Source organism: Crocodylus siamensis, chromosome 1 (assembly GCF_052110815.1).
Source record: "Crocodylus siamensis isolate JL-2025a chromosome 1, ASM5211081v1, whole genome shotgun sequence".
NCBI classification, from domain to species: Eukaryota; Metazoa; Chordata; order Crocodylia; family Crocodylidae; genus Crocodylus; species Crocodylus siamensis.
Window position 1 is genome coordinate 382493891 of NC_143395.1, and position 20118 is coordinate 382514008.

Consider the following 20118-nt stretch of genomic DNA (forward strand, 5'->3'; position numbering starts at 1 on the left):
TGTGGGTCTCAAATGCTGAGTTACAGGGCTTTGCTTCTCTAATCCAGCATTGTATAGGACAAACTAATTGGTTGAGTGCACTGAAAAAGACACTGTTAAACTAGAAACCTAATGGGAGACTAGATTTTGATCTGCTAATAGCAGAATATCAAAGCTAACAAACAAGATGCTTCTAAAATGTAATAGGCTGACTGATAATATCCAGGATCCTTGAAACCTTATATTTGATTAGAATGCGAACCCTCTCCCTAGCAAATGAACCAAGCCATCAGATATTTAAAAGTCCCTCTTACTTAAAGTCTCAAATACTTGAAAGGCTCACAAGCAGAGGGTGGTAGTTCTTACGTCTGCCACAGTAGTGACTAGATTTTGCTCAGAAAATTCCAAAGAAACACTCTCTGCTTGAAGTGCTGCAGAATGTCTGAACAAAGAGTTCCTTGTTCCTAGTACTAAATGATAGGTGTAGTTTTAAAAGCCAGAGTTGGAGAAAAGTTCAAACTCTCGAAAGGTCCCATTATAAGGAGTACGTGGAAACCTGCATTGTTTTGGGTGGTGCCTGAAAATAGTGGAAATATCTAGTATCCCTAAGCAGTTCCAGAAGAATCAGGCATTTAATCACATTCAGATTCTGCAAGGCATAACCAGCTGCCTGAATAGCTTGAACCTGTTGATTACAGAACTCCATAATGTGGAACTAGCATTTCGTACTGAGTAATGAAAGTAAAATTAGGTGGTAAGTGTTGAGAGAATGTGCTTGCATCAACCATACCAGAGACCATAACTCCAGCTAGGACTTAAACACAAGAGTTCCTGGGTAGAAGGTGTTGCTCCTCTGCTTAGTGTCAGAATGACTGCCATGTTTGGGTTCAGGAAGGAATTTTGCCCCACAGTCAGATTGGCATGGATTGTAGGGGTTTTGCCTTCCTCAGACATTCATTTCTTCCTTCAGTCCTTGAGCATATTTTATGCTAGTTCCTGTCCTTGACAGGGCATTGACAGTGCCCTGATCTTCCTACTGTACCTATGGCCAGTTAGGATTTTTGTTGATGTTCTGGGCATTGTGCCTGGTGGTTGTGCAAGTGGGTTGTTTGCAAAGGTTTTATGAACAGGTAGACAAACACTTGTCTAGGATGGTTTAGATAAGGATGATTCAGCCTTGAGCAGAGAGCTGGACTAGATGACCTCCTGAGGTCCTTTCCAGCTCTACTTTTCTATTAATCTATTCTACAGCATTCTCGTAGTCTGCACATACAACTCCTATTGACTGACATGCCAATGAGAAATCTGTGTTGATTAACGACCTTGTGATGTCTGTCTTCTTACCTTAGTTCTTTTAATATAATAAAGGGGTTCCCAAGGGAAGATGAAGTGTAATCCCCTAGCACCTACCTGGCATGAAACAGTTTAAACATGTATCTCTCACTGCTGCCATGTCAAATCAAGTACAACAAGAGAGACAATCTTCCCATGTTCTTGTTATTTTAAATATAAGCATGCTGTAAACTGTGTGTAATCAATATTTCCTTTGATTAACAACCTCCCAGAGTACCAGAAGATATGTTTTCCTAACAAAGGCTTTGTGAAGCCTGGCTTCTTTCCCTCAGTATGTAGTTGTTTTTTAAATAAGTTACATAAAGCATGGTTTTGAGTGAGTCATGTTATATCTGATCTGAGTTGCACCGGATCCCAGAATTCCACTAATAGGAAATTTCAAATAAAATAAAATCCTGGATTATCAATTTCCAGCAGTTTCTCCTCCCTCTGCAGCATGGGAGTGTTCTGCGCACACCACTGCTAGGATTTTCCCGCTTCTGTTTTATTTGCTAGAGCAATTCTACATAAGAGCCTGACTGCACAGTAGTAGAAAAATACTGTGCAGAAGCACATCACAGCACAGACCATGTTAATACTCTACTATACAGTATTATTAGACTACAGTGCAGTAGTATCACCTAAAATACATTCATCAGCGCTACTGTGCAGTAACTCCAATTACTGCATATTTATTTAGTACTTGCATTAGTAAGTACTAAATAAATGTGCAATACTTGCTAATGCAAGTACTAAATAAATGTGCAGTAATGACTGTGCCATAGTGTCTTGTGTAGACACGCCCACTGTTGCTTTATTGATGGCAATTTGTCAAGGTTCCTCCAAAATGGAAAGGATAATAGAGTCCTAGATGATAGAGATGCCAGAAATCTCCCATTAGTGGTGACTGCAGCCTGAACCCTACCGGGTGAGTGGTTTAGACCCCTATATAAGGCAGGTCATACGCAAATACCTAGTACCCAAGCAGTGATACTGAACCAGGATGCAAGATCCTTTTAAGGGTGCCATGCAATATTAGTGCTGTTAGGATGCAAACATCTACACATGATTCACAAGATAAGCAGAGAGATTTCAAACAGGAATCCGTAGTGTCAGAAACATTCTGTCATGTTGCACTCTTTCTGAGTTCTTTGCTCTATTTTTCTTCCATGCTGAAAAAATGAGTGAAAGCTGAGAGCTGGTATTTTCCAAAGGGTACCTTGAGTCTAAAAAGGTTGATAACTACTAAGCTAAAGAGATAAGGAGGTCTTGGAGCCTTGAGTCCCAACCCTTATGAGATGAGCCTCTTAAAAATGTTTGTTTGGGGGATGAGCTTTCCTTCCTCTTACCCAAACTCTACTACTGTCCCCTGCTTTGAAGCAAGTCACATTGATGCACAAAGCCAAAAAATTCTTCAGAGACCTATGGATTATGCTCTTTAGGGTCTTCATAATGGAAGGAACTTTTTGTCCATCACAAGCAGACTATATCTATTCTACCTCAACAAGAATATCCACAGGAAGCAGAATTTTGTCACAAGGGCCATCCTGTACTGTTCCATCCAAATGGCCTCCATAGCTTGGATTAGGAACAGAACTCCCTTAGAGGTAGCAGGGTCTCTGAAAAAGCTAACAGGACAGTTCACAAGTCCAAGTGTTTATCAGCTTCCTGGTCATATTACAGTATTTCAAACTCCTGCTCCATTTCCTAATCTTTCAGGCTGAGTTTGGAACTGGGATTTCAGACCCCTGGAGATGCTGTTTCAGGGCCAACTCATGGATGCTTGCGTTCTACTCAGTTGGGTCTCATTCTTTAGCTCTCAAATTCTTTCAGGCAAAAGGAAACATGTCTACGAGACCCGGCACAGAGCCTGAATGTGGCTATTGGGTACACTCAACTCTGCATGTTGTACCTGGCTGTGTTATACAGTAGATTCAGTTGCCATCACCTCTGCCCATTTCCCACAAGAGACTGCTGCTCTGTGCTGCAGGTCCCCCTCCATAATTTTCCACAGGGACAAGACTGCTTTAAAAATAACTCAAAATTTCACAATAGTCATTTGGCTTTTCATTTTTTTATACCAAAAACTTTGCATTCTCTCCATATTGCCAGAGCCCAGAATGTCTTTATCCATAGAAGTTAAGTTTCAGAAAAATCAGATAATTTATCATCTTTGAGGACTCCGTAGAAAGTCCATTCTGTGCTAAACAAAAGAATATACGTAAGCATCAAGGAAACTCCCCCAGAATATGAAAGCTTGCTCTGCTTGGGATATAATAGTCACTTGGCTGAGAGAATTAGCATTTCTCTATGGGATTTGCTAGACTATGGAAGTCTATGTATAAATTCAATTTTAATTCATTCTTAGATGTTTCGGATGACTACTAATGTACTGGGTGTGGTTTCCAAAGACTTCTAATCATGATCTGCTCTAATTTTTCTGTTGATTGCCATCTTCTAGTGGTCATCACCTCTACCTATAGCACCCAGGAGTCTTTTACTCACCACCTACTCTCAGATTTAGCATCTGACAAAGTCTTAATTTTTCAGATTGTGGGAAATTCAAGCAAGAAAGTAAATTTGTATTAATTGAATTGAATGTTTGGGGAATCTTTAGCAAAGAATCTAATCTGGAAATGAACCTAGCATCCTATTCATCGTGTCATTTATTAGTTAGGTTTTCCCATAAAGAATGTTACTAAGTGGTTCAAGTTTGCTGTTCTGGAGAGAGAGGAAGACAAAAAACCTAGTGGCAAATTGCCTTTCATGCATTACATTAATAGCTTAATCCATGCTCTGGAATGAGGGGGAGAAATCACAAATATCTAATTAAATTGCAGTCTCAGTAGGGTAATCTTGATAATGTCTAATTGATTAAAAAAGAGATTGGAGCCCTTAACTGATTCCATGCATTTTTGTTCTCTGTTTTCTCAGATGGATATGCATTTTCTCAAGAAGAACATGGAGTTGTTTCCCAGTCGCAAGTTGTTCGATCCTATGACACAACTAAAAAGAGAGATGGAATAGAATAACATGAGTCTTTTCCTGATTGGTGGTGGGAATAATGAGATTCGGATCAGCGCATCCACTGTTAACACATCCTTGACTAAGGTTGGCAGCAGCAGCCAAAACACCGGAAAAATCATTTCTGTGGCCTTAGCCAACAAGTTTATGTATTCCCCAGCAAACCTTGAGCACACATTGTGGGGAAATCATTGTTTGGATTCAATCTCAATGCTCTGCCTAATTTTTGTTTATTGTTATGAAGCATTTGACTGTGCTACGTGAGGTGTGAAATTAAAAACATTATGTTTTACCACTATTTAAAATGTCAGTATAAATTGTTCTGGGAGAAAAGTAGAGAATTTATGTTCCATGAGAAATTGGCCTTTGCTTAATTGGAATTGGGGTACTGAGATTTCCTGTTTGGTTACACACAGATGAAGTGCACACAGCTGCATGCAAACCTTACTCACTAATGGTGACTGTTTACTTGATTCAATTGGAATTTTTAATGGACAAATTTGGCATAAACATTCATTGTACTGAAACACCACTGTATGTAACACTATATGTTGGTAAAGCTAACGATGCTTATTTTGTCTACTTATTAATAACAGAGTATCACAATATGGCAATGACCTATATAAAATATTTTGCATCCTTTTACAGGATAGGTTAGGGCTCAATCAGCTTTTTTAAAATACCTCCTCCCAAGGGCAGTATTTATAACTCTCCCTCAGATTGCATGGCAGGGTAGGTGTGTTGATTGCATGGAATTCTGCACAGAGAACCTCAAAAATATAGAACCCCTTCCCAACCATGTTGCAGGTTGTACTTCAGATTTGGCCATAGGTTTTTTCCTGCTTAAGGGTATAACAGAACAGCTCATTGAAATGCTCAGCATATCTTCCATGTTGCTCTGTCCCAAGGAGGCAAACTCTAGCAGTGAGTGCAGAGGAACTTGAGATTCATAGGAGATTGTCTCCCCATGCCAATTCTCATATTCTCCTTCTGACAGCTGAAGAGCTGGTGCCTTTATGTCTTATGCTGTTGGAGCCAGTGTAAACTCAGGAAAGATGAGACGAGTACATTTGGGTTTTCCATATACCAAGATGTGGGTAATTTCTTTGCAAGAAGTAACTGGTGTACAAGAGATCAGTAAGCATTACAGATTCCTCCATGGCAAGAGAGAGTAAAACTCCCAATGAAAACAACAGAACAAGAAATGCCCTTGCTTCTCCCTGAAAACTGTTGAATTGTCTTAGAAACTCAAACAAGCAATGACTTACTGATGCTGGAGAAGTATGTGTCTGCTTAGTGCTTTGGAGACATTGTCCAAGATCATTTTTTCTGTTTGCACATCTGACTCCATGGCATTGTGTTTTGTACAGGGTGAAAGATGGTATCACAAGTCAGCGTTATCTAGAATTTTCACATGACAATATCACTAGACATTGTGCTGAAGAGAAGACCTGCTGTTTGGTTAGTCAAGTGGGATGATCCCTTCCTGAGATCTGATCCATTTTCATATTCACTGGGTTTCCTAAAATACATTTTGAATCTTGTACGTTGGAAGAAACATTGGTTTTACTGACTCACTTTCTGAATGGGGCAGGCCTGCTACCGCATATGTTGGAATTATGCAAAAATCTGAAAAAGTGGGGCATAAATTAGAGCTGAATAGAGCTTTTAGAAAGCAAACACTGTCTTCTAGACAGGGTCTGCTCATTTTAATTGCCAAACCACGTTTTTGAAGAGTAAAAAGTAAATATTGCTGTGCAGCTTGTGCTTCGCCAGGTTTCTCAGTTTGTGTATACTATATGTGTGCATTTAAAAAGTCAACACTGTTTTTGCCCTATTGACCATCACGTAGAACTTTTTATTGATTTAATATCTCAAAAAGCAATTCAAATATGAATATATATGCTTGTCAAATAAAACAAAGGCATGAGCTTTGCACGCTGGTTTAGCCTTTCCGAAGGGTCTTAAGTGCTCTCCAACTCTGAAGTACAACAGTACCATTCCTGGTGCCTTCTTGAAGGTTTGGAGTTCCCTCTGTCTTAAGCAACAAGTGTTCTGATCCTACAGCACCAGGCAGAATATTTCTTGGATTAGGTTGGAGTTGGAAGGAAAAGTCATCACCCCTTCGGTTGCAATGCTAATGAGAGAATTATGCAAAAAGAAAAACTTGCAAGTAATTTGCCACAGGCATGAATGTCAAGGGGCCAAGTGTGTGTGTGTGTGTGAGAGAGAGAGAGAGATTGAGTTTATGTGTATGTGTCTGGGAGAGGGATTAGGCATAAAGGAGAGAAAACTAGGGGGAAAGAATAAACAAACAAAAGACAAAACCTGATCTCCAGAGTATTAGGCTCTTTTTGTGTTGATCTAACACTTTAAACATTTTCTTTTATTTGGAAACCAGGCCTGCTTAAGAAATAGATGAGGTAAGTCTGTGCTTGAACAACCGTTTCTTCCTTTTCTCACACCACTAAGTAAAATTAACTTCCTACAGGGACAAAAATGAGATCAGTTCAGCCTTTGTAATCTAAACTGCATTCCAAACATTGATATCTAAGTAGTTTTAGAGGGGGTTTTTAAAGCATATTAGAAAGTACATTAAACACTATTAAACAATAAGGCAAGTTTAACACGTGCAGTGAAGGGAGGAGAGTAAGCCAGTGTCTATAGTCTATAGTTATTTGCTTAGTGCAACAAAGTTTAGTGCAGCCAAATGAGAGATGTTGAGGAGAAGCAGCTGTCACCAGCGTGATTTATTTTACTAGTACAGACTACAGACTGGATCATTTTGACCTAGCTCTAAATTGAGGTCAGTGCATGTCACACAAACCCTCCTCAAAGTGAATGGCAAATTGAACTGAGATGCATGTGCTGGACGTCAACTCAATGGAAATTACACATGGGGCTTGTCACACAGCTATACAGTATGTGACGTGGGGACTGGCAGGTCAAACTTTATCAGCACTGTAGGACCTTAATCTGGTTTTGGGTTAATCCTGTCAAACCCACCCAGGTCAAGACCTCGCATTCTTCTTGTTCTTTGGAGTCATTACAAGCATGAATCTATCGTGATATGCTGCTCTTGTTTCTTGTTTTTGTGAACGATTAGGTGTATTCCAGCATGTATTAGTAAACAGAGAAGGACAGCAGCTCTGTACAAAGAAAATTCCTCGTCCATTTACTGAAATACATGTGCCAGCAGGAGCAACGTTTCAAACCACACTGTGAAAATGTTGTCAACTAGACAGGGTATTGGAGCAGAATAAACTACAGATTTCTGTTTGACAGTCTGGATTAACACTTCAGTGTGCATCAGAAAAGGGGATCTTCAGCAGCTCTTACAGTTGACCAGTCTGCCAGGTTTCTGGAAGGTTTTGGGGAACAGCTGATATGCCTATTATCTACTGTTAAAAGCACACGTGATTTGCCCCTTTGGGTCAATATAATATACTAGAATGGGTGATTGGAACCTGCTGTTTCTTTAACAAATGTCTAGTAACACATTAAAAACAGTGAACTGGGGTTTGAGCTGAGCAGTGCTGAGAAGTCTGTTGACATTTTCTTTTCCTTGATAGGACTTCAGGTCTTGCTGTAGGGAGCTAGCATGGGAAGTCAGCAATAACTTGTCAAGGAGAAATGGTGAATAACCAATAAAAGTATCTAAGGCAAACTAACTTGCTAATGTATCTAAAAATGTGTGTGGAGTTAACGTGAATGATATGGGCTATAAATTAAGATAACAGTCAAGCTTCACTAATCTGTTTTTCACTAGACCACACACTTTTTATCCATGCCAGAAATGCACAGTCTCTTGCCACCTCTTAGCCAACCGTTAATTGCAGATGCTGCAGTGAAGTGTCCTGATGTTATGCTATTTTTATAGCATGTGCTCCAGCATGTTTGCTAAGAAACTATCAATGATGATCCATAAAGAACGCTAAACAAAGGTGAACAAAATAAGTGAACAGTACATAGAGTGCATCACAATCTTTGCTCGTAGAGGACCAGCCCAAGGCTGAAATGGGACATAAGAGATTTCATCAATAGTAATAGTGTCTCACAAATTGTATTGAATTTCCCAAGTCATCAACAGTAATTAGTGATGTTCTGTTGTATAGTTTCCAAGCAGCTATGACTTTATACGCCGTGCTGGTATACAGTATATTATCTTTTAATTTCATTTTTAAACTCTGGAGAATGTACTCCTGTTTCTATACCTAATGCCCAGGGACTTGAATTGGTGATGCCTAAATGGGCACTACAGGCAAGGGACCCTGTGCAGTTCTCTCCTAGTTTTGAGACAGAGTATGCTTTAGCCTAGTTTTGAATTATTATGCAAGGTCAACATCCTGGAGCAGTATTTTAAAACTTAGTCAGTGCATGTGTAATGAGCCCTTCATCTCCTCATGTCCATTAAAATATTCCCGCAAGGACACAAAGTGGTTTGCAAGAGCAATGCCTGTGCAAATAAAGAGGGATTGCCAGTTCCAATCTGGGTGTTGCCCCATCCATAACTAGCAAGAATTACTGTGTACAGTGTAAGAGCCAAAATCAGATGATGAGAAAAATGGGGCAGAGCCAGGGTAAGGGTCACGTACTTGCCAAATGACTGCAAGGACAAAAAGGTTCTGTTTTTCAGCACTTGATTCCTTCACTTTTTCTCAACAGCTATCTGTACAAGAGTCCAGGCCCCAAATTTGAAAGTAGGTGGTAGTAAGGAGTTGAGAAGGACAAGTAGTTGTGCTATGTAGTGAGCTCTTATTAGATTACAGCTACTTCAAAACTCTGTGGTCTTGGGCCCAAGAACTGCAAGTCTTGGTCCTTCCTGGAGCTAGAGTGTCCTATCTGAAGATGCCGATTCTAATTCCTTGAGGCTCTTCAGGAGGTATTTCCAGAATACATGAGGATCCTTTAGGATACAACTAATTCCACCTAGTATATAGGGGAGGCACTAAGGATTCAAACTAAGCTGGATTCAGTGGGTATATGGTTAAAGTTCAGCATGTACTGGAGCTCTTTTGTTGGATCAGGGCTAACAAGCTTAGTGCTTGGCCAAATTACATCTTTACCTACTAGCTGTTCCTCACGTGGTCCCTTAAACAGGCAAGAACTTTACTTAAGCAGCTAGGGTATGTAGAAGTTCAAATCCTGCCTCTAAGCCCAGTTTACCTATTTCATGGCGTTTTAGTAGATTCACGGTTGTTGCAATACTGCTTGTGTTGAGCACTTGGGCTAGGGACAGAAGTTACACATAAACTGGTATAAGTGATCAGAAACTGGTTCAAATCCATAATACGACAGAAGTTCAGTACACACAAACTGCCTTCAAAATGGCTAAAACTGGTTTAAGATAAACCTGGATGGATGTAGTATCAGACTGATCTGATTTAGGTTAAGTTGGTTTCTTGAACTTCTGTCCTAGATCCCTTCCAAATTCAAGGTACCTCAGAGTTCCCCAGCTTCCAAGGATGCTTTACATCTTCTCTGTAAACCCCTTGCAGGGTGGGCAGGTTAGCCTTGGCCCAACCTGTCTCCCCTAGCCAAGTAGAGAGGCATGCTCTAGCACCCCTTGGCTTCTGGCCTGGGCCACTACAGGAATGTGGCTACATTTCCAGAATCATAAGTGAATATCTGTTCACTTGCATATTGGTTCAATCTATGCAATTTAGACTAACCTGCAGTTTAGACTAACCTGCTAAGATTGAATCAATTCATCCTTGGCTTTTAAACTGTCTATACTTAGTCTTGGAAATTCATAGCTACAGCAGGGAGAGATCTCATAGCCTCCTGATTAAAAGTTTAGGCCCTTTACTGTGAGAGCTTAAGGAAATTCTCTGCTGACAGTTAGTCAGCAGCACTGTTTTATCCTAGAGGGGCCATAACACTGACAGACACCAGCCAGTTCAGTCCCCGAGCATAGGAGAGACATGCAATCAATATTTAAAAATCCAGACGGGAGATGAGAATAACTCTTTCCATGTACAGAACCACTAGCAGGATTGGTGAAGCCCTTAACCTGCCTGGAAGCATGTGTAACTCTCAAATATGGCCCCCAGGTTCTTGAATCTTGGGCGAGGCAATCTATCTCATTGTGCTCTTGGACAGGCTGTCTGGAGGTGCCAGTAAGTTGTATCCAAGTGACTGGGAAGAAGAAGGAAATTGGCAGTTGTCAGGAGTGAGAAAAGGACAAGGGAGGAGAGTCCTTCCCTTCCTGTCTCCAAAAAGTTTCCATGGCGTGTCTCTCCATCTTCTCTTTCCCCTACCTCATCCAATAGTTCTTACCCCTGGGAAGGGCAGACAGCTGCTCTAGAGGCTATGGAGTCAGTTTTACTGTCCCTTGAAGAACAGCACTGAGTACTGTGCAGGTTGGGAATACAAAAAGGTATCACTGCTCACCACCACTGACATACTCAAGCCAGCCTCCCAGCCAGCACTTTTCCTGTTCCAGTAGCCCCCATCTACCCACCGGTATCCTACCTCTTTCCCTACCTCCCCTACACATCAAATCATTCCTTTTTCCCTTCTTGGACCACAATTCTACTGTTCTCTGGGATATAAAAGGCAAATAATAATTTACTGGCCTCTGTTTCGCAGCAAAAAGGATGAGAACTGTTGAAGTAGCCCATAGCAGAAACAAGGCCATGTCTTCCTTGAAGCACTAATGTGGGCTCTTACCCAGGTGGTGCCCCTCTTCTAGCTCATTTCCACTGACACAGCACATGTACTTGAATACACCAGTGCTTTTGAACTGGCTAGTTGGCCCATCCTGAAGTACAGGCACTGCTGGCAGTTGGGCTGATAATTACACTTTGCCTTGTGGACGCAAGTGAACCCACCTGAGTGCTGATGGTCCTTCCAAATCTTCCCACAGTTTTTTTTTCCAAGCCCTCAGACAATAGGACAAGTTCATGATTCACTGGGAAAGAATCACTGAGCAGGTCTGCTATTTCCAGCACTAAGAACACAATATACACTCCCAGAAATCTGACAGCCTTACTTGCATGAGTGCAACACCTGTGTACATGCAGTCCAGTGGTCATGCTGTGCCTTTGCATTCCAGCCATTTACATCTAATCTAAGCCAACCCTGGGGCTCAAACCTGGTCACCCAAGTTAACATTACTGTGAAGACATCCTTCAGGAGGGTCACATGCAGCTCACCTGTGCACTGCCTGAAACATTTAGGCTTGTTGGAGGCTTAGCTGTAGGAAAAGGATACATTTGCCTGACACCACTGTTCTCTCTAGTAAAAGTGGATTTGATTGGAGAAAAAACAACATAACTAACATTAAAATAGGAAAACGGCAATGTACCCTCCCCTGCTGACAGGGGCAGACTCAACTGTGGACAACCAAATGAAAGCCCAGTTATGGAACATAGGCTAATATACTAGATAAATGGCCACCCCCTGTTTAGTCAAGGCATCGGCAAACTTCCAACTGGGAAGGGAAAAGGAAAAAAGCCAACATTAAAATAGGATGTGATTGTTTAAATCCTGACTACCTAGCTGGGTGGTTTCACAGAGATGTTCCAGATGTAATTTTGGCATAAATGATTTGATTCTGAAACATCTGTAGAGTTTCTTAGAAAACACAGAATTAAACAGATGTTGTGTAGGCTTCAATTTACCTCTTGGTCCATTTCTCCATTCAGGAAATGGATGCAGGCACTTACTGATTTCAGCATTAGCAGCTCATAGATTGGAAAAGTTGTCCTCTTCACTCCTAAATTGAGACTTCAGACAAATAAAGCAATTAGCAGTTGGACCTCATGAGATTTATACAGGGTGTGTGTATATGTGTTGGAATATTCTGCTCTGTTTGAAAACATATCCTGTCTCTCTACAACCTAAATGTAGCCCATTGTTCCTGGAGGTCAAATAGTCAGCTGTTTGAGTGACAGACTCTTTAACAGCACCTTTTTTCATCAGTGAGCCAAGTCATGTGCCCACTTGTCTGTCATATCTGTGCTCAAATTGCTTAAATATTGTTTCAGATGGGAGTTTTTAATCTGGATATGCAGAGTGGAGCAGTGCTGTGGGGGAATGTTTAATTGGCTCCCAGCAGAGCAGCAGGAGCTATGGTGGTATGTGGGTTTCTCCTCTAGAAGTGTTACCATTTTCACGTTCTATTAATGTCCTCTGGTAGTTTAAATACAGCATCGCATTCCGGTGGAGTTTGTTTCCCTCCCAGAGTGAATGCAAATGAAGGTCATTTACTGGTATTTTTAGAAGGTTTGGAAAACTTGGCAGATTTTGTAGCTTTGAACAATCTTGTTGACTGGTGTATGTATGCACACAAATATTTCCAATAAACCTTTTATGAAACTAGATCAGAGGGTTATTTTGATTTCCCCAAGTTCAGTGTTACAGCAAAGAGATTCTGTGTTAAATGCATTCAAGTTTTAGCCTGCGATTGTGTGGTATATTTTCTTCATTACTTGCTCACTGGGTAAGTTTTATGGGCCTGATCTTACTAATGGTAGTGACAAAGCTCTTGCTCATTTCAGAGGGAACTGGATCAGACCCCTGAGTTAAATTTGCTATATTCAAATAAGAATAGCACTGGATTTCTTACACTCCATGCCTAGGGTTCAGATAGCTTCTGAAAAACACTGAGGAAACCTGCCTTTTTTACAAACTAGGTGAAGCCGTGATCTTTTCTTATAGAATTACACACGTGATTTCCTAATGACTTTTGTCTTTCCAGTATATGCATAGTCACATGGAGAAATAGAAATAATGGATATGCAGCAGTAGGGGGTAAATTAAACCCTAAAACAGCCTCTGGTCCCTTCTCACAGGTGGATTTTCAAAGAATTTCTTAAACATTGGCCTTTTCTTGTTGCTTGTTGTGCAAAGAACGCCAGGGACGTTCTCTCAATGAATTTAGTGGCTGTTTTTTTTCAGTTTGTTTTTACTTTACCAAAGTCTGGCCTTTCCTAGCAAGATCTTCACTGCAGTTAGCTCCAGTCATCCAGATCTGAGCAACTTCTCTCTAGGTAGCTTAGCTCGAGTAGAGAGAGCCACACAATGAAATAGTACCTGACAGCTCCTGTGTCCACGTTGGTATATACTTATTCATATGTGGTATTAATGCTACATCTGTACTGCTTTGATAGACTGAATTATTGGCACCTGGATCCTCACTTCAAACTGAACAGTTCCAGCCCAAATTAAAGTGGCGCTCAGGTTCTAACCCAGAGCCTCAGCCAAGAATGCTAGCTCAGGCCAGTACCTTCAAAACCGGGGTCCAAAGTTTATCTCTCTCTGAGCGCATTTACATGAGATGTTTACTGCACAGCAGACTGATTAGCTCTGCAGTAAATGTCTTGGCGTCTACACACGCAGGGCTATTTTGCTGGAATAAACAAATAAATTGCACAGCAGGGTAGTACTTGTAAATATTTCATAGATTTCATAGACATTAGGGCTGGAAGGGACCTCAGAAGATCATCGAATCCAGCCCCCTGCCCAAAGGACAGGAAGTCAGCAGGGGTCATAGGATCCCAGCAAGATAAGCATCCAATGTACTCTTGAAGGTGTTCAATGTAGGTATTTGAACCACCTCCGATGGCAGGCTGTTCCAGACCTTGGGGGCTCGGACAGTAAAGAAATTATTTCTTTTGTGCAGCCTGAAGCGGTCTTGTAGTAGTTTATAACCATTCGACCTCATCATCCCAGATACTGGTGGCCACCCCTGACAAACTTATAGGTGGCCATCAGGTCACCCCTGAGCCTGTGCTTTTCCAGGCTAATGAGCCTCATAGATCTCAGCCTGTCACCGTAAAGTCTGTTTTCCTGACCTCTGATCATGTGCATGGCTCTTCTCTGGACTCTCTCAAGCTTCTCCACATCCTTTTTGAATTGTGGAGCCCAAAACTGGACGCAGTACTCCAGCTGCGGCCTCACTAAGGCCGAGTACAAGGGGAGAATGATGTCCCGGGATTTGCTTGAGAAGCATCTATGGATGCAAGCCAGAGTTTTGGTTGCTTTACTAGCTGCTACAAGTACTATCCTCCTGCAGAGTTTTTTATTCCGTAGCAGTGAAAATGTAGATACTGACCTGGCTGGCTGGGGCACAAGGGTGCTTCAGTGTGGTAGCTGCTGGCAAGCTAGCCCTACACTGGAGCACTCTCATGCCCTAGCCAACCCCTCTGCAGCACACTGAGCCCAGTCAGAGTAACCCCAAGCTGGCAGGCTGCTTTGACCTGGCTTAATGTGCTGTGGTCCTGGGCATGCATGTAAATGCGGTACCCAGGACAGGAAATTCCAGTGTTATAAGTGTTGGAGGTTATGTTAAATTAATATGTTTGTATAGACGCACCCTGTGTGAGATTTAAACCTAGTACAAAGTACTGCCAGAAATGTAAAGAGACCCACAGGCTTAAGGAAGGAAATCCTAGAGCTCTGTGCCCTGCAGTGGGCTGCCCAACTCTGAGTACTTTTGCAGTGAACTGAGAGACCTTGTCGATCCCTCCTGAACTCTCAGGAGGATCCATGGGAAGGCACTGGACAACTAACAGCCCTTGAGCAGAACTAGCATGCATTCCTAATCAGAGATGTTGTTACCAATAGATCAGCTGTGTTAATTCTAACTGCAGCCTGTGATCCCTGATGGGCTGTCCAATTTGATTCAAAAGCCTTGCCTCATTTGAGGTAAGGAAATTTGTGTGTGGATAAGAGCTGACTAAGTGGCAGTATTCAAGTTATACTGCAAGTTAAATTTGCAGTAAAAATAAACCCTCCAGATTTTATTGGAAGATTACTTGGAGTACTCAGAGACAGTATATTGTGAGTTTCTTGAAGGCTGGGGGTGTTTAATCTTCAACAAAGACATCCATTATTCCACATGCTGTTAGATGCTAGGGTTAAATTGATGTTAACAAAAACACACCTACGATTTTTGAACACCCTAACTAAAAATCTCTCCCCTTCTGAACTACTCAGCTTTCAGTTACATGTCTCTTGTGATGTCATAATTTAATTATTGGTCTAGTCACCACTAAGTCTCCTGGGATAGGTGATACCAGATACATTTTTTTTTAGTGTAAAATAAAAACAGGTTTTTTAAAACAAAAATCTTTCTGGGCTTCTTTATAAAGAACAATAAAAGGATACATGCCCCTTCCTTTTTCCCCCCTTTATAACTACCTTTAAAACAGTCTTCCCAGGAAAGCCACATAATTTCATACGTGCTTTCCCCTGTGAAGAAATAAAAAGTATGGAAAAATACGTGCTATAGAGAAACCCTAGGTGCACATAAAAAATAATGCATACAGTTTCCTCATTCATTCATTTGCTTTTTTTGGACATGCCTGGTTTTTCCCCATGTCTGCATTTTGTCTGATAATATTGTAAGCTCTCTGAGACAGGGACCTAGTCCTTTCTTTTACTGTATGTATAGAAAGTGTTTAGCACACAACTGGATGCAATTTCAATAGTTACTGTTAATAATACGGCGAGTCAAACTTGAACAAGAGTGCTGTAGAATTTGATGCTTAGCAAATTGCTTTCCTGGTACTGCTATATCTCACAAAGGCACTAATTTAAAAACTAAATAATTTTTAAAGCTAAAAATGGAATCCCTATTTAAATCCCTTCTTAGGTCTATTTTGATTGAGCCCCTGTCCATCTTGAAGGTCTTCATGCCTCTAACACTTCCTCATGCAAGTCTGTCAAAGCATCTAATATCCATGTCCCAGAGCCAAATATTTGCTGGAGCAGCTGCTGTGTCTGTTGCTGGCATTTCTCAATGCCTCATACCAGACCAAAATGGAATCAAAAAAGTAGCTAAACCCTCAGATAAGTGCAGATCTCGAAGGGGAACATTGAGAAACGTAGCATAGAGAAGTCCACCTTTGAATTGTCAAGCAAGAAGATTTCAGAAACCCAATCCCTCTTACTGCAATGGCATTACTCCTGAGTCTTACTCCCCTACAGCATCTTTCCAGGGATTTCTTTCCTAGCCATATATTGTCTCCCCTAACCCTCTTTCTTTCTCTTCCAATTTTGTTACAGATTTTAATGCAATGAGGCTCTTCCAGATTTCCAAGGGCCAATGGTCTCCACACCAGTGTGTGGTGGCTGATTGGGTAAAGTGTTTCAGTATGGCCCCAGAGGCTTAAGTTTTCATGCAAAGACTGCTCTCCCCCATTGACCCAGCTGTAAATGACCCAGCTTGGTCATTGGCACTGGGGAGTCAGAAGCGGTTGGATGTGATGCTGGTTATGGCATTCCCTCATGCCTGCTGGTTGTAGAAGCTGTGCATTAAGTACAGGGGTCTGATGGACTATTTGACTCCCATGGACCTTCCCCTTTGGAGCGGATTCTGTGGTGCTCTGCGGTGACCAGAACTGCTGTTGAGTGGAATAAACAAAAGAATGTGAGGAAACCTTTTCAACGTGATGTAGGACCCTAAGCATTGTTGACAGTGAATAAGACTTAAGGTCCTAAAAACCAGATCTGCAAAGCTATCTAGGCAGCTAAGGAAGCAGATAGGCATCTAGTAGGCTTTACAAATGCCTAGGGACCATTCATGTCAATAGGATTTAGGCACCTTCATATCTTAAAAATCTAGCTACCTAGTTGTATGTAAACACCTAAATGTATCTTAACATCTGCATTTTACAGCCCTAATTAAGTTTTGGATGTAGGACATGAACTCCTAAGTGATTTAGGCACATTTGAAAATGCTGTGCATGTCCTAGTATTTGAATGATCCGCCTCAGAGTGTTTCCTGCTCTGTGAGCTCCCACTTGGGTTTGTTTTTCTTAGTGTGGCTGGGTTGCAGTCCAATAGATTGGCTACCTAATAATACAGAAACTTCAGCTTGCCCTGGGTGTCAAGTAGCTTTTCCATCCATGCTCCCAGGTAGCCTGTTGTTCACAAATTAAACTTTGCTATTTGATTAAAACATTCTTTTACAGCACCTACTACAAACTGCGTGCAGGGCTGCTGACTGGCAAGCTGCTGTCCTCAGGAACTGCTGGAGTTGATCTACAAATGGATCTTGAATGGTGGGTGTTGGTTGCCGCTGTCAGTTGAATGAGAACAGCTCATTAGTCTTGAACAAAGCTGTTGAGCAAACTATTCTTCTCACCCTTACTCAGCGGATAACTACAGCCGCCTGCAATCTCTTTCAGGAGGAGAGTGAAGGAAAGGCAACTTTTTTTATATTGGATTTATAATTGGTCTGAAAAAACACCCCTTACTAATCTTGGAAGGAAAGCACCTCCAAGCAAATTAATTTAATATTTTAGCTGGAAATAAATGTAATGTGATCCTGCTTATCAATTGAGTTAGCTATAAAGGCCAATAACAGAATATAGCTCACAGGACAGGCTGAAGGACAGTTTGATAACAGATTGTACCACCAAAATACAATTTTTATACCTGATTCATAATTTTGCTAAATGTGTTATACAATTACCATAATGCCTTATATGGATTTACTGATTTACTTTAAAACTTAAGCCTTATCCTAATCTTCTGCTATTCTTTACTCCTTTAAAATGTCATTGACTTTGATACAGTTGGCCCTGATTTGCACTCATGGAAGTATGAGAAGAATCAGCCCCCTCCCCTGTTTTGTAACAGAATGTGTTGAATAATGCGCAGATTGTCCAGTGCTTTGAGTCAATAGGCTTCATTCTCTCAGAGTAAATATTGAAGGAATTAGCAGCTGCTTAAGACAATATTTACCTTTAGGGTTATAAATCTTAACAGTAACTGAAAAATAAGTCAGGATCTTCCTTTCACAGAAATTTCATCCTGTAAATTATGGGCCAGATTCATCCCTTGATGTCAATGAAGTTTTTGGACAAGCTGAATTTGGCCCTAGGTCTAATAATGTCAAATGCTTCACTAGCACATCCCCTTAACAAGCTTGAATGAATGAAGCCATCCCACATTGTAAGAGAGAGATGTGGACTTTCGTTTCATGGTTGGCAAAACACAGGCCCAGGGAGGTGCAGTGAATTGCCCAAAGTCACACGGCCACTGTGTGGCAGAGACTGCTCTGTTGGATTTCCTGATTCCCATTTCTAACTCTTTTAGGTGACCTGCTAATGGAAAGCAATGGGGGTTGTGCAGTTGTGTGTTTCTTTATTAAAAGAAGGCTTGAATGGTTATTTGGTGGGCGGGGGGGGGGGTTCTTAAACATTCTTTTTCTATTAACAATGTCAAGTCTTTTCTTTTCTTCCTTGGTTTACCTGGGGCTCAGAAAAGAGGTGTGAGGTTTTCTCAGCCTGGACTGAAAGAGAATCATATCTAGCAAAGAGGATGCTATTTCCACTCTTTGTTAGGTATCTGAGTTAACTGGGTCTTAAAATAGAGTTTTAAAGCAACATAAAATTAACTTACTGTATTGTCCTTGTATTGTTATAGCCCCATTAGTATTCCAGCCATTCATAATAAACAAGATATAAGAAACCCAATGTAGAAACAAACTTTCTTTTCAGGCCTTTATATCACATTCTAAAGAAGCAAACAAAGGTGGCAAAAGCAATTTTTTTGTGGGGGGGGAAGTACCCTTGGCTAGTGGACTGTGCAACATTTTAGAAAGGAACATCCTGAAAGCTCCTGTATCTGAGCATATGAAAATATAATCATGAATGGATCTGAAAGAAGTGGAAAATAATAAAAGAAAAAAAGGAAAAGAAGCTTTCTTCTGCCAAAGGCACTGGCCACTCCAGCATGATGCTTCAGGTACTTTAAAGCCCTTGGCAGTTTGAGAGCTGTGTGAGTCATGGTGTACTCTGGAGCTGAGTTGTTTTTGTTTCCTTGTGTTTTAAATGAAAACTGAGAAGTGATGGGAGACATGGCATGTTACACATTAATGAGTTTTTCTGCCATCCCTACAAAATTGATTGTCTTGCAGTTGTTTTTGGGTAAAGTTTGGGAAAATTAGAAAGTGTTACTTTAATGCATTAAATAGCAACATGTTCTCATAAAATACAATGAACCCTGTACGAGACCTGTACAAAGCCACTTCCCACTCCCATTATAGCTTCCCTGTAACTCTAAACAAGGGTATAATGCTGCTGTCCACCTTTATTAGACGGCCAACTCTAGTACGCAATATTTTTTTGTCGGCCTGGAGTGGCTGCTTAAGATGCGTTTTCCTGTATATTATAAATTTGAATAAAACCCAACCAGATGGATGCTGTTAGTTTATTTTAGGGTTGGCTATTGAAGCAGCTGTGCCTAAGCACAGTAATGCCCCTCAACTGAGCTGCAGTGCTTCTAGCTCTGTAGCTCACTAGGTTTCCAGAGAGAGTGGTCTGGAAAGTTTTATGTAATGCAAAGCAGACCAATGTCCAAAGCACCCTGTGGGGAACAAGTGGATAGTTAAAAGGAAAGCAAGAGTTGTGGAAGAACAAGGCCCAGAGAAAACATCTACAAACAAGCTAGTGTGGAGGAAGGGAATAGTGTGCCCCTGAACAACATGAAAAGAATCCCAGGGTCAGTGCACGGAAGACTTTTCCAACTTAGTAAAGAACAAATTGAGCTAGACCAACATGATCGCTTTTTGCAATCATACTGCAAGATCAGTAGGTGCCAGGAAGGAAGTGGATGTCTAGTAACACCTTGCTAAGCTGTGCTGTGTTAAACCTACGCTGAAAACCGGTATCTTGATTTGTGCCCGCTTTTAACATAGCTTGCTAAAGATCTATGGCTAGTCTAAAAACACAGGTAGCTCATGTAATGACATGCTTTCTTTAGGCCACTGGTACAGTACCATGTCACTTCCTCTGGAGTCCTACAGAGATGACCCCAGCTGACTTC

The 20118-nt window shown here is 41.1% G+C and overlaps 1 protein-coding gene across 1 annotated transcript in view; it reads left to right on the forward strand.

Moving 5' to 3' along the window:
- The window catches only part of ATP8A2 (ATPase phospholipid transporting 8A2), a 546329-nt gene extending 533669 nt beyond the window's left edge, over positions 1-12660 (forward strand). The window contains exon 37 of the mRNA XM_090028654.1: positions 4246-12660. Within this exon, the coding sequence (XP_089884780.1) occupies positions 4246-4343 (98 nt within the window). The 3' untranslated portion in view covers positions 4344-12660. The remainder of the gene's footprint in view (positions 1-4245) is intronic.
- The last annotated feature ends 7458 nt before the right edge of the window (positions 12661-20118 follow it).